Source organism: Rhea americana, unplaced genomic scaffold (assembly GCF_003343005.1).
Source record: "Rhea americana isolate MKP2758 unplaced genomic scaffold, rheAme1 scaffold_208, whole genome shotgun sequence".
Taxonomy (NCBI): Eukaryota; Metazoa; Chordata; class Aves; order Rheiformes; family Rheidae; genus Rhea; species Rhea americana.
In genome coordinates, this window is record NW_028186239.1 from 538112 (window position 1) to 553627 (window position 15516).

The window sequence follows — 15516 nt, forward strand, 5'->3', positions numbered from 1 at the left end:
CCGTCACCCAAAAAGTACCTGGAATAAGCCAKGATTGCAATGTTGCCATGAGTAGAGCAGGTCTCTGCTGGACAAAAGTCATGGCCCTAGCTTCACTGATCTGTTATTTTTTTAAAAAAGATGATCAGGAAGTGACGTTTTTTCTCTAGACCAGACTAACAGTACACCTCATTTTAAGAACCATTAGGACCATTGTGAATTTATGCTTCCTACTAGAGGTGTGCTTTGGAACTATTAAAAGCCAAAGTGTTGGAGTCACCGTTCCCCAAAAGCAGGTATTCTTTTGGGTTCAGACTCATCCTATTATTAGATACCTTATTTTGTGACATATAGATTATTTGTATAGAAATATATGCATATTCTTACTTATTTTCCTCTCCGAAAAAGAGATCCTACTAAAGGAGAGAGTTCCTCTCCTAAAAAATCCTTTGAACCCCAGACATATTAAAAATGATATAGCAAAAAAATGAACCAAAATGCTTGAAACAAGTGAGAAGTGGTTTTTGAGAGCGTGCTTCCTTGCTGTTGATGGCATTCAATCAAGGACAAACAGGACATTACTGGAGCTGGAGGGGAAATACTTCTACCTTAAAAGAAAAATGTGTCTATGGCTCATTTGCTCTACTTGGAGGCACAGCACATTTCTCTCACTAACGCAAAAGGCTCTGTACAACACAGTGTAGCACTGATCTTGCAGTCAGGCACCTCTCTCTGAATCCATGTACCTACCTGTGCCCTATGCATTTCTTCACGTGCATTGGGCTGTGGGATTGCAGCTTGCAGTTGTAAGAAAGCAAATAAAAGAGTGGAGACGGTCYGGTTTTGTGGGAACATCATTTAATCAAGCACTGAAGTGGGAAATACATGGTTCCTTGGGTGGTATGGTAACTTAYGTCAGATCTGGGAAATTTCGTAGGGGTGAATCTGATAATATACTACAACACTGGAGGTTACAAGATACATAATGAACAATACCGTCCAGCTTGCTTATGCAGCACACCTCAACAACATATTCRTAAACCTGAATCAAACCCTGCATGCTTGATTAGCACCTTAGTAACTCCACTGGATTACCAGAGGCTTTTATAAATTGGACTGATAAGATATATTATTGTAATCTTCGCTTTCTATGAGTAAAGGCTGTATCTCTGCAGAAGTTCCTCTTCTCTTCTTCTTGCAGGCRAGAGCGATCCCTGTGAGCAGAGCAGTAATTATGCCACCAATCACAGCTGCGCCTAGTAACCAGGCCCAGATCTGACGAGCTTGCTCAAGATAGCGTATTAAAAAGTCCTGGAAAGAACCAAGTGCTGGGGGGAAAAAAAACAGAAAAAGAAAGATCCTTTTACATACATAATGTATAGGTAGTTTATAGAGGCCAGTAATTATGTAATGGCTAATACTGTAAGACTCAAAGTGMAAAAAGACATTACATTGATGAAAATTGCCTGAAGGTCACAAATAGTTTTAAACAGATCTCTTCAGTCCTTAGAGTTTACATTTTCTCATCTTTAACACAAAGACAGGAACAGAGTTTACTGTTCCCAGCATTCTCTATAGTTTTATCAAAACTGTGAGAATGTAATACAAGAACAGACTGATGCAGTATGGCCAAGGGTCCCACTAGCTCAGCATCCTTCCAGCAGCAACCAAAGTAGAGTACTAGAGAAGAGTTTAAGAGCAGGTCAAACATATTAAGATCCTTTCACAAAATACTCTTCCAGTCTCCACCAGCTTGCAGCTCAGGGATTTCCTGAACCAGGATGGTGTCCTCATACGTAACAGTCACTACTGGATTTTTTTATTCTTTTCAACAGCTTGTCCAACTGCTCTTTGAACGTTTATCACAACTTCTTGGACCAAAGAGGTCCTTTTCTTAACTACATGCTATGTGAAGAGCCACCTCCTTTCACTTGGTTTGAACCTGCCACCTGCTTGTTTCATTTGATGTCTCTTGGGCTGGGAGTGGCAGTAGACAACCATTCTCTGGCACATTCCACACCAGAAACTCCTGAAGAAAGAGGTGGAACTTTCTTTCTTTGCGGGGGGAGGAGGGCTTTCCAGGAAAGCTTCTCTCTGGTTAGAGAATCAGCTACCTCCTTGCTTTCCTGTAAGAGTATGACTTTCTTGCTATGGCCCAACGAGTTATGAAAACCTTTTCATACTGGGCTTTCACTTCGCTGTGTGACCTCTTCACAACGCACCCCACAGCCTGCTAGCTTGTATGTAAGAAATGGGAGTATGTGTCCCATTAGAACAAGTTGGATCTGGAATCCACATCTCCCATATACTATCTGTAACTAGCTATTAAGATAAGAAAAGGGGACATCTATGGGAAGGTTGTGGTTTTCTTTTGAATAATGGTCACGCAGCTGGACTCCTGTAGGTGTACTCAACCACTTTTAGTGTGGTACACTCCCAGAATGTCTCCTTGTCCATCTCCTAGTTTCACTGGTGCAGAGAAAAGTGACCTCCATGCATCTYCTTGAAGCATGGTGCTTCTGAGCATGTGCTTTTGAATGCACTGTGCTCTGAGAAGATGATATTGGTTTGGGCACCCTTAAACAATCCTTAACACTTGATGTCTGAATTACTCTTTGAGATACAATTCCAGTTTAGCCTGAATATAGTTTGCTTTGCCCCTACAACTCCGCTTTGCTTTTGGGAAGTGTGGTTCCTATTGCTCTGGTTCTTGTTTTCCAATTTTGTATTCTGAGGTTGGTTTTGCCACAGTCTGCCCATTCAGCCTTCTGCTTCTAACTGCAGTAGACATATAAATGCTATATAACACCAAGAATTATCAAAAATTTAGGTTCTTAATATTTCAGAGTGAACTCCACAAGCATCTGTGTACAAGGCACCTCATCATTTCTTGTCTGTCAAATGAGGACAGCACTAGCCAGTCAAATCCTTTGTATTGCAAATATAAATTAATATTTCTTCAGGACTCAGCTGCTGCAGTGGTAGACACCAAAGGAAAAGTGTAAGAGGAAACGTCTTCAGGAAAGTGTTTTAAGAGTGGGCAATAAATCATACATTTGGCTACCTACGACTTAACAGAGAAAACCAAAATTAAGGAGAAAGGGATATCTGATTTTTAATGAATTCTGTCCATGCTGTGCAATGAATGATGTGGAATTCTGGGGAAAAATAGCATGTAATTAAAGACAGTGCATACATATAAGGCTGGAGAGTGAATTGTGACTGTATGGACAAGTTTAATGTTGGAAATTTTAACTTTTCATGCTTGATTTCATAACCTCAACATTTTTTTAACCTACCTCTTTTATGGTTATATTATAAACAAGACTGAATTAGACATAAAATGGATAGTTAACTGATAGTTATATACTGCCACAAAGTTCTCCTTGCAGAACTTTATCTGGGATATGAGGGATTTATAAGTGACTTCTTAAATCCATACTTTGTCCTTCAACCATCTCTCTCCTCCATCAATATTAATTGGAGTTCTGAGCTATCTTCTCCTTGGTAAAAAGTAATATGACTTTGAGACATAAGTCGCATTTCATGGCAGGTCCTTTCAGAAGGGATTAATCTAATCCGTTTTTTTATATCCCTGATATTCAGTAAAAGATACCTCTTTCTTGCTCTCTGAACACAATTCCTGTAATTAACTTGAAGCCAACAGCCACTTACTGTCTGTTTTCTGCTTCTTTTTGCTGTGCAAAAGATGTTTGGCATCCCCATCTTAAAGTTACCATGGTAACTCTGGGGCGCCGGAGAATGGAATATCCCAGGGCTCCCTATAATCTGCAAATGTATGACTGTAACACAACAGTAAACCTATGACTGTTCCCGGACTCGTGAGCTTGGCCAGCCTTCCTGCTCAGCAGAAATCTTGCAAACTGGGATTTCAAGGACTCCATTGCCATAATGCTTTAGTTTCTGCCAGTGCTAGACCCATGAGTACGGCGACGGTTTGCTGATGGTAACCCGGGAAAAGCGTTAAGAGAGTGTGTAGAGGACCTAGCCGCTCTGTGGGAGCCATTTGTGTTTTGAGTCAAATGAAGTCATCCTCCCCAGAAGGTGCCATGAACATTGATTAAAACAACCCTCCCAGCCAATAACTTCATGACAAAACAAGAGGAACCCAGGTTTTGTCAGTGTTTGATCTCTAGCCTTCCATTAGTGACTAATACCAAGAAATCCCTTATCTTACTCTCGCCYGCAGAAAAATGACAGTAATTAACCCCAGCCACAGTCTTAGCATCCAACTCTTGAAATTCTTCTCGAAGAGATTTTTAGCTCAACAACAAATCATTTCTTACTATTAATCACCAAATCACTGATTAGTCCATTTTGTGTAGGTTACTGATGTTACAACAGTACACAACAGTGTAATTTTAGAGTGAAGCCATGTGTGTCTCATATATTTTTGGAAATAATACGGACTTTTCCTCCATAATTAAAACAGAAGGAACATGTTACAGCTAATCTATTCCTGGGCATCCAAAGATCTTCCTGTTGTGGTGATCTCAAATTATGTTATTGATATAATGGATCCCAAGGATGAGCAAAACCACCTTAATATTTAAAAAGAATTGTAAATAGTATGTACCTATTTCCTATATTCCTTCTATGCAAACTAAGATGATGGCAAAGCCTTCCAGGGTAAATTCCACAAATTAGAAATAAAACATCTGCCCAGCTGAATAAACAAACAAAACAAATATCCTCTCATTCATTAATTGCCATACACTTCACTGGCATGCTGGCAGAGACTTACCATTCCATTTGATGTGTTTTTCTTCCCCTAATCTGTGTAATTAATGAGCACCAGATTTTAAAGTAAACTTTCAGGCAACACAAACTTATCTAGCTCAGGACTGCAGATTTGTTTTTCTCACCCTGCTAAGACAGTGCTTTATATTTGGTTGTTGTCATTCCTTGGCTTGGTGTGGGTGGTTCGTATGTTGTGTCTCTTTGGCTGATCATGGGAAAGATCACTGAGACTTCTGTAATCAAAAAACTGAGAGAGATTTCAAATTGTGGACATCCTCAGTCTATCCTTACACAGGACCACTTGTCCCTTCAATGATGAGAAGTTCACAGCTCCCACAAACTTCACTAGGGTGGAAAATCTTTCATAATGTTGTCTTCTTACAGTTTAAGGCTTTCCATAATCACGGAAGAAAGTCTGGAGAAGATGCTCAATCACAGTCCACTATCTTTGGACTGCAAGAGCCTCTGTGCAAAGAGTGTTAATGAGCTGTGCATGGTAGAASCACAATATCTATTGGTGTAAATTCAAGCTGCTCCTCTTCAGTCCTGTCTTAAATCTAAGGTGGGCAGCTCAGGAAGCTATGATTCATCCCCTTGCTGCCTCCCTTCATTGTGTGGCTATCTCTGGAAATGGTGAGAATCAGACCCTTTCTGCATGTTATAATCAATTTTATAATCCACTTTTCAGTGCTGAAGTTGGCTAGAGTCATCCCTGCCTCTTACTTCTGCACAGTAGCATTGCTGTGCATTCCCACCCACTCACCGGCAGAGCTGACACATCCGCAGAGTGGATTACAGGCAGAAATGGATTACTTTGCTGTATTGAAAGGAGAGAAATCAAATATTCCTGGGTATATTTACAGAGCAACACAAGTTGTTGTTGTTGTTGCGGTTGTTGTTACTGGATAACCTGAGTTAACACTTGCACTTGATAACTGCTCTTTCACAGTTTGCTTATATGAATCTCTCAAAAAGGAGGTGAAATCTGGCTATAGGATACCTGATATGCATCACCATCACATTACGTGCTACTCGRGTGTTAATAATTCACTGAAAGATGATTTCCTAGGCCTCAAGGGAAAAGGAGGAAACAAAGCAACAAACAGGCAGATTTAAAATCCATGTCTATATTCCTCCACTAAACATCTTTTCATAATAGCCAAACTGTCTGCTTGCACTCTGCTTTCTGAAGAATATGTTTTTACATCCTGTTTTCTTGGTTCTTTCTTTATTTTTTARTTGACCTTATTCTACACCTCCTTATCTCTGCCTGAGGAAAACCCYAGGACCAGGATGCTCTCTTCTCATCTTTTATTTATAAAAAAAAATATTTTTAGTCAAGTGTTTCACAAAGTCAGCATATCCCAGTCTTTAGCAAGTACTCCCACCTTTAATTGCATTCTATTACCCCAGCATTCACATTTTAATGCACATTTCATTATTTTACAGTCTTAAATTCAAAACGCCCTTTCACATTGTACCAACAGCACATGCTCCTGCRTGCGGAGATTCAGCAGAACCCCCCCATCGTAGTACAGTGCCATTTGGTATCTATTTTATTTGCCAGTTTCTATGTTTTCTAATTGCCTGGCTCTCATTTTGCAACAAAATTGCTGAAGATCTRTTAACAGAAATGAGCTACCATCCGAATCTGGATCTGGGTTTTCCTTCTGCAACACACGCATGYGCAACCGGCCAGGGCAGCTCCACTCCCAGCCCTCTGCGTTATAATCACACTGCTATTAGCCTTGCTTTGCCCTCAGTGTCAAAGCTCCCTGATTAAGATGTTCAAAAATTGCAGCTGATGGTTAGATTCCTGGGTTTATAATTAGGTAGCTGCCTTTTTTCCTTCAAAAAATGTGAAACATCCAGCCACACTTGCAGGTGTTGTCAGATTGTACCCACTAAGAGAAGGAGMGTTTCTGAGGAAAAGTCAGGCTGTGTCTATGGTTTTATGTGTTCCTATATCCGAACGAAAAAATTAAAAAGACTTAGTCCAGAGCATTCAATGCAAATGCTTGGAATAACTCCTGCAATAGAATATTGTTTTGACAACCATTGCTAGGTGGTGCCGTTAATCTYCCAAATCCTTTTTATTGATGCCAGCAAATGTTCGTCCTCAGCAAGCCATGTCGTTTTATTAGTTTTTACAGTTCAGCTCAGGAAGAGCTGGGTGTCTGCTTCAGTTTCTGCTCAAGTCAGCACCCAGCCAATTAGACTCTGACATGTCTTTGTTTCCTGAAGGATGGATTTCTGTATATACTGTTTGTGACCACTTCTGTTTCAAGGCTGTCATATGTATAAAAATAAATGAAGCTACAAGTAAAATATCCATATACTCTCCCACACTGGTTTGTTTTTAAGTAGGAAAAAGGGCTCTAGGCATCAACTTCTTCCCCAGGGGAGAACAACAGTATCCTTTAGCAATAAAATACCATTTTCTCATTGGATCCTTTCCCACTTTTATTTTTTRTAACCAGCCTCATAATGCTCTGTATGGAACTACAAATTGCTGTACTTTAACCCAGAACTGCTGCCTTCGTCGCTTTTCTCCAGTTACTCACTTTATAACCTAACAAAACCAAAACCTAGTTTATTTGTTCATTGCTCATTCTACCCATTCCTATTCTTCTGTTTTTACCCTTCCTCCTCATTAGGAAGATCTGCAGAAATTCTGCCTATGCTCATCCATCTAGATCTTCACTGCTATTATTTTTTTCTACCTTTGTAACTTTTTGCTGCACACCTTGTAATTCCTGGCTGCCACTCACAGGCCCATGTTTCTGTTCTGCCATGAGTATGCTGGAGGCAGGCTTTCCTTCTTCAGCTCCTCTACCAAGAATTTCCTATTTACTCTTAACAAGAACCTGGTATTCGTATTCAGAGAAAAGTTTGTATTTAGACACTGAAATACTGAGAAAATCCTTATCTACATTTTGAAATTCTAGACCGTTTTCCATTTGTAACCCATTCTTTCCTTTGGATGAGAAATAGCTTAAGCTCTTTCCTCTCAGTGAGATTAGCAAGAAGTTGAGCGACATCCAAGGATTATCTAGGCTTACTAAATGAGGTTGAATTTCACTCTTTGTGTTGATCTTTCAAATAATTAAAGAGCTACTTTCCTTATGTCTGTGTTAAGAACATGGGCAGAATTTAATAACAATTTCATTTTCTAAGCACTGCATGCTCCCCTAGGAAGAGTGAAGAGACCAGGAGGCAACAGATCTGGATTGTTAAGTGTAACTAGTTACTACTTACTTTTGCAGTACCGGTTCAGTCCTCACTATTTCTGACTGTCAATGATACTTGGCATTTTTTTTAATGGTAAGATTATACATCGTATCATGGGATTTCAGGAACCTAGCACGTTTCATTAAAAATAGGTACGTATTTTTCTAGTCATGATCAAAATAAAAATATGGAAATCTGAATAAAGGAGAAAGATGATTAATAATGAAACCRAAATATTAATTTTGAGATTATATTTTAAGAGTTTTTGAGATTATTTTCCGTTTGAATAATATTGGGGTTGGTCAAATTGTGTATGTCAAGTTAGAAGAAATACTGACTTCTGTCTCTGTGTTGTAGTATGAAATGACGTTAACAGTTATTCATGTAAGTTATTGATTCCTTTCCTTATACATAAAATAATCATAAAAACATGTTTTCTGGATGACTGTAAATCACAAACCGTACTTTACTTAATCAGAGAATCGAATGAACAAGCTGAATGTACATTTGGATAGATTATCAGGCGTGCAGAAACCATGCATCCTCATCATTAAGCAAACTCTTTCATARAAGCAGAGGTGCCCTGGGAACTGTTATTGTCTGATAAAGATGAAAAAGCAATTAGAATGTAGTTTTGCTAAAATGTCTCTGGTGCTTTTGCTATACAGTTACTCGACCTTCAGCTCTCAATTGCCTTTTAACTTAATAATAGATGTTTTCACAGAAAGTTTTTACTTCAATCATGAAAAGTAAACATGCCAGTAACCTACTCATTCAGTTGCCAAYGATGTTTTGCAAAGATGAAAACTCCGTCTCAAATCCAGGATAGATTTTGATAGCATTGAACATCAGAGAGGTGTCTAATCATTCCAGTGGTCCATTTTTATAATGGATTGAGCCAGAGCATCTAAGAAAACTTCTGTCCAGACAACTTTATATCTTTAAAGTAAAGCATCCCTTCTCTTAGATAAGAGTACTTGGGTACATTGCCAAAGTGAAATTATGAARTCCCCTACTCTGAACACAAGACCTCAGTCTACCTGAAGTACTATATCAGCTAAAGCTCCAGGGTCCTCTGTTCTTGCTGTGCTTGAGAGGATGGCTGAAGCACTCAAGTCAAAATGAAACAACAATGCAAGTCAAAACCCTTAGCAAACAGTGCAAAATCCACTTGATTCAACGAAAAAGCATCATAAATGATTCAATTTCATTCTATATAAATAACMATAGGGCAAGCACAAGGTCAGTGGATCACCTAGTTTTAAGTGYGGCACAGACCTTGTGTTGTCCTTTGGTAGAGGTGAATTTTGCTCCAGGTACTTAGGAGATCAAACTGATTGCTTTTGTAAACCAAAAGGAGAGCTTTAGATCTGCCTGCCCRTCAAACAAAGTCCAGAATCTGAAAATCCCACTGGTTTCCATCTCTGTTGCACAGCATCYCTGGGCAAATAGCAGACTCAAAATCCAATCCTTTTTCTCCCTAGCTCTGATCACAAGCTGATTCACTGAATCAAAATCTGCTCTTAATGAGTCTGTGTAGTTACACAGCACAGACAGAATAGGTAGGATTGATGTCAGTTACTAATTTTGGTTTTGCACTTTTCAGATAGTATCATATTGATTATACATATAGTAAGACCAGAAACATGAAAACAAGTAGGAATATATTCAGGGAAAAATCAGGAATAAAACTATTGAGGATTTTTTAATCTTATAATTCCACAGACATAGTTCAGGTAGAAAGCAGCAAATTTGACATTTACTTAAAATTGTAATGTTACCTGGTTCTTCCAGATACTCATAGTCATAACCCAGTTCTCTTGATGGAATAAAAAATTCTCCATTTCGGTAAAGAGGGATAAAGGGGACCATGTAATTTTCTCGATTGTGCCCAATAGGCGCATTAGCTGCTGGGTAAACTTCTCGCAGGGGCCTGTGTCTTCTTAGCCACTGCTCAAAAATGCTGTAAAAGAAGAAGTATGACTATTAATGGTGGAGACTGGCAGAAATTTTATTTGTGAAAATATCAGCAGTTGTCAGTGCGGCTTGAACCCTGGGGACTGATTGACACACATTAACTTGTGATTGTGTGTGTGTAACACTTTCCAAAAAGTCCTGGATTAGTTACCTCGGTTATGATTTCCTATGCAAGCCAATGAAAAGCAAMAGCTTGCAGTGCTGTAGGGAGGCTGAATATGCTTTTAAATCCCAGAAWGCAATTCACAGTGTCAGTATGGTCTGGCTATAGTTTCTGCTCAGTAATTCACATAGTTTTGAGGGATACAGAGAAAAAGATTGACGATCCCAGTCCTTCCTCTTCAGAACCTTTTATGGCCATTTTTGAGCAGTCCTGTTTTCAGCTCCTCAATTTTGTTCCTTTTCCCCTGTTCTCTCTACATTTATAATCAGAGGTTTCCATCCCTCCATTAAAATGTGGCTACACAGTACTTGGTTTAACATCACCATGGAGTTCAAAACATCTGAGGAAAAAAGAATAGACTAGATGAGGCCAGAAACATGATAAAGTAGGTCATCCATCAGGAAAGATGTTTTCTCCAGCAGTAGGTGTTACCTATACCTCTGACTTCAGCTTCTCCTTTCCATTTTTCCTTGCCAAAGGTTTCTGTCTTTAGCTGTCTGTCAGCACTGGTTTGTATGTCTGTTCTTTAATTTGGAGAGAGAGGACTTAAACACTGCAGGGTGGAAAGGGAAAAAAATTTTGTCAATATTTTCAAATCAGCTACTAGATGTATTTGGAAGACAAAAGTGACAGCCTCCAAAACATACTCAGTACTTCTCCCTGCGTGTCCGAGCTCTGTCTGCTCAATTCTTCACTTTCTCACTTTTTTTCAATTCCCCAGTTTTGTTCCTGAAATCCCCTGCTGCTCACACTGTGATTTCACCTCATCAGTGATGATGTGGCTGTGCCAGATTGGAATGAGGACAATGACAAGATGCTGTAAGAAGAGCAGATGTACATATCCTACACATGAAGAAAGGAAGCTCCATGCTTGCTTGGAAGGTTTTGGTAGAAGCGGATTATTGACACCAAGCTCAGGGAGGGACAACTAAATTCATCCACCAGTTATGAAAGATGGAAATTACGGTGTAAGGAAACCTGTAAATTGTACTTTAATTGAGATTCTAGCTCAACAGGTGCTGAGAGGCTTTGGACTTGCTTCATGCCCTGGCTGTCAGGCCTGGAGGGCACTAATAGCTGTTAATGGCCCTGACGAGCAAAGGGCCTCCTCTGCACCCTGCTAATGGCCMAGGAGCCCCATTTCAGCTCAGCTTGGACCATCACTCCCTTCCCCAGTGATGCCTTGGTGATGCCAGTCTCCATCCCCATTCTTGAACCCCATTTACTTTGGACTGACCTTGGACATGCCTTGTTCCCTTGCTTTTGCCTGATAATCACTGGACTGTTGATACTACCTGCTGCTGTCACCACTCCACTCTGCTTGTCAGGATCAGGTGTGGTGGGACTGTACTTTCTCTAGGGAGCAGCCCTGCTCTTGCTGCTTCCCAACACTGGCCACAAGCTGGAGGATGCAGACACTCCTCCAATGTAATTAATAACCCACTGTTCAGGGATTGATGTTCTTTTAGAAACACAGACTCTAAATCCRAGATCTCTACAGCATCAGGATCTCTGCAGAGCACCCAGTGATTCTGCAGGTAGACTTCATCTCCTAACTTTGGGCAGAAGTGTTAAGAAAAAGCCTGCTTTCCCATCAAATTAAAGTTTGCTCAYTCTCACTCATCAAAACAGAACTGGGGCCAGAATCCTAGTTATTTTTTAGGATCAAAAGATTTAATAGATGAAAGCATCAGTATATTCATCCACGTTGTCAGCCCTTAACAATGCAGGTATTAATCTTGATTAAATTCTTCATTTGTGGCTCTTTAGTTAATTTCATCAAACCTGTCTAGAGAAACTCTTACTAGAATAATAATGTTCWGCTGAAGCTTTCAGATGGATAAATTTAAACAATGATATCAAGGTTTTAGTTGTAGTTATCACAAGAAAGTTTGAACAGAAACTCTGTAATCAGATTACAKCTTTGGAGAATAGCATAGAGAAATTCAGTAATCATTACACAAGGCATAGGATATAAAGGAAATTAGGGCCTTAGTTTAGACGGGGGAGGATGCTGGACTCCAGTCTTACCAAGCCTGGCATTTACCCTTGCCTTAGGTAAGGCACTCTGCCCATCTGTGTGTTTTCCTACCTGTAGAAGATGGGACCTGAGACTGCTCTTCTCTGTGGCACTGCAACATTAGAAGTGACGAGACACTTTAGTTCTGGGAATATAGTAACATTTTAGGAAGAAGACAGAGGTAAGACTTAGATCAGTTTTTCAAAATCTAGTGGTGCTCTATAACTTAATTTTTGAATGCTCAATCTGAGATGCTTCTTAGGGCACACCTTTTAGAGAAGGCTGAGCACTCACATTCAGAAAATCTGGAGAGCTGATGAATGTTCTGAATGAGAAGCCATCACTCAACTGAAATAAGTTCATATGATCCCCTGAAATTCAGCATCYTATCTGGATGACTTAAATGTTGCAGTTTCATAGGCAATTTCARGAAGAATTCTTAGGTTAGTAATCTTTTACATAGAATGGAAATGCAAAGCATTTCTATGGAAATGAACATATACACTTTGGTTTCTTTCATTTGCAGTGTGGTTGCTACATWAGATACCAAGCTTTTCTTAGCAGCAGCAGCATTGAATTGTCTGTCCTTGCAGCTGATTCTTAGATCCAGATGCAATCATATGCTCTTAATTACTGATATGATGAGTTCTGCTGATGCAGAAGCTATACTGCACATTTTAGTGAGCTGTTTATGAACAGTTCTCTCCTTAGTCCTATAGCACCAGCATAAAACCATACAATCTTTACTGAAATCTGTTCCATCTACTACAGCTGTATTGCTCTGTGGAAGTCTCATAAATATCCCTGTGGATTTCAAGGCTCATGTKTTCCACTGTTTCTTCTTAAATAACTGACTTTGTGCATTTATCTTGACTTTTCTTCAGCCACTATGAGATATTAGTATCATATTCTGCTTGCTAACAAAGTGATTGGATGAAGTTGTGCTCATTCTTTCCACTTAAAGGCTTATTCCCRTCTTGTTCAACAGGATGGACTTGCAATAACTAGCCTTTTCTTGGCAAGGTAATGCATGCTGCCCAGTATTTTCTTGAGGATCTTTGTGTTTTTCTTCTTTTGCTGGAGAAAAAGTGATTAGAGCCTGACAGCTCTAATACATCACTTATGTTTTTTACATTCTCATCTGTTTGTTTTATCCTTTTAAAAGAAAGGCATTGATATTTCCTGCCTTAGTTAAGAGAAGTTATGAGAGAAAGAACCTTGCTCTCACCTTGTAAAACTGATTTCCCAGCTGGGTGGGAAAAGAAACCTCCAGCTTGCATCTGGTAAGRAGGAAAAGCCGGGGAGAAGGAGCAAACTTAAGCTATATCTCTGTTGTGAAGTACAAGCAGTACTTGCTGGGACCTTAGGCCATTTCATAWCAAAGAGCAATATTTTGAGATTCCCAAACTGAGGCCGTCAATTCCCTCACATATTTTTAAAGAAAACTTGAATCCTAATGCAGCCTATGGCTTGTGCTATCAGTCAGGTAGTGACATTGCCACAGTGTTTCTGTCCCTGGGAGACTTGCCTTAGCTGAAAAGACTTTGGGCACAACAGTTGTAGATATGGAAAAAATAATTACGCTGTCTTTTACTTCAGCATGCTAGGGCCAATGAATTACAAATTCATTGGGAGGAATAGGAAAAGGACTATTTTCTTTCTTTTTTTTTTTTTCCTCAGTTGAGGTGCAGCAAAAGAATTAATTTTTGGTTGAAGAGATACCTTAGAGATCAGACAAGTTACTGCTTTTCAGCTGATCTGTGGTAACTGTCCCCTCTTAATCTATCTCTTAATTTAAGGCAGTTAACATAAAAAAAATGTTCTCATTCATGTAATGCTATCCTTTCCTGTAGGCGAAGAGAACACATCTGAACATTTACCATGGATCATCTGACAGTTTGTTCATGTATCTTAGWCTACAAAAAATGCTAGCTCTGTCAGATAACCGTTTTCTGTGGCAAAGACAACTCAGTACTGCAGTCATCAGACATTGATCTACTCGCCGCTGGTAGAGCTTTCAGTTTTCTTTTGTAGAGAAAACCGTTTGTAAGTTACTTCATTTTAGTACCTTGAAAATATATACTTATTTTCTGTACTTTGTCCAGTAGCTACACACTTAGAAAAATAGTTTAGGATTGCAGAATTAAAACTACACGTGTACACACGCACACACAGAGAGGCAAGGTGTGGTCTTACGACCTGATCCCTCTGCGTAGGGATGATGTCCTCTGTAGGAAAGCCAGGTGTGAAGCAGAAGGGCAGACTTGAACCATCTGTACTGGATTGCTTGGTTATCTTGGAAAAACTAACGTGTATATGAACCCCTGCAGCCTCTCCTAGCCCTGAGAGTCTAACAAAGGAAGACTTGAAAAAAAAAAAATGACAACTTCCTTGGTATAGTGAGACTAAGATTAATAAAAAGACACCCATCAGTGATCCATGATATACAACTTCCATATGTCTTCTGTGAAAAAAAAAATAGTACCAAACAGAGGTTCAGTGATGGAGCTAATTCCTACATCAATCCTGGTTACTCTTTCTCAGAATGTAGGCAAAGAGGGCAAGCAGTTAATTAGTTTTTTGCACAAGAGGGGTGAYATTCTCCAGACAAGGAGACTTTTCTTACCACTGCAATCCTAGCTAAACTGACATCATCTGGGAGATGTTGGTAGAGTTAAAGAGAGCAGATGGGACCTGAGGGTGTTGAGAAATATAAGGTGGGATAAAGGAAAGAAGAGAAGAGCTAATCAAAAGCCTTTGTGAATTAGATTCAGGGGATGAGAACAGGGAGAACATGACCTAGAATCTAACAGAGATAGACCATAAATTCTTATTAACAGTGAGGAGGAGGAGGAAAAGGAAGAATAGTTACTGTGTGAAAAACAAAGGTTACCAACAGGTTACCAGAAAAGAAGAAACAAACTTAGGGACACAAAATTGCCCCCGTGTGTGTGTGTGTGTGTGTGTGTGTGTGTGTGTGTGTCGGGGGGGGAGGGGACACACCGAAGACTTTTTTTCTAAGCCAATTCCTTCATTATCTTCTTCCCAGGGTTAAAATATTCAGGGCTTGGGATCAGCTATCAGTAAGCATTTGGAAGAGGGAGGGAATCCGTTGGAGTGGACTATCCTGCTTGGACTGARGAAAACAAAGCCTGATTATCAAGGGGCTCATTTCAGTACAAGGTCAGACACTGAAAAAAAGAGACATTCAGAAATGGTATCTTTAATTTTTAGCACCCTCTTCCAAATGCCAAATTAACCCTTTGAGCAATTGTGGCTGGTGGCCAGAGTAAATTACCTTGGCTGTCTGTGCCTCAGTGGCTTAAGATTCCTTCCTGACAGTCACTTTGCACATAAAAACCACGATTACTGTCGTAAAAAAAAA

General features: G+C 39.6%; 1 protein-coding gene across 1 annotated transcript in view; it reads right to left on the reverse strand.

The window, feature by feature from the left end:
- Nucleotides 1-1083: 1083 nt before the first annotated feature.
- The window catches only part of TYR (tyrosinase), a 55977-nt gene continuing 41544 nt past the window's right edge, over nt 1084-15516 (reverse strand). The window contains exons 4-5 of the mRNA XM_085304374.1: nt 9753-9934; nt 1084-1307 (exon numbers count right to left, since the gene is read on the reverse strand). Of these exons, the coding sequence (XP_085160500.1) occupies nt 1084-1307; nt 9753-9934 (406 nt within the window). The remainder of the gene's footprint in view (nt 1308-9752; nt 9935-15516) is intronic.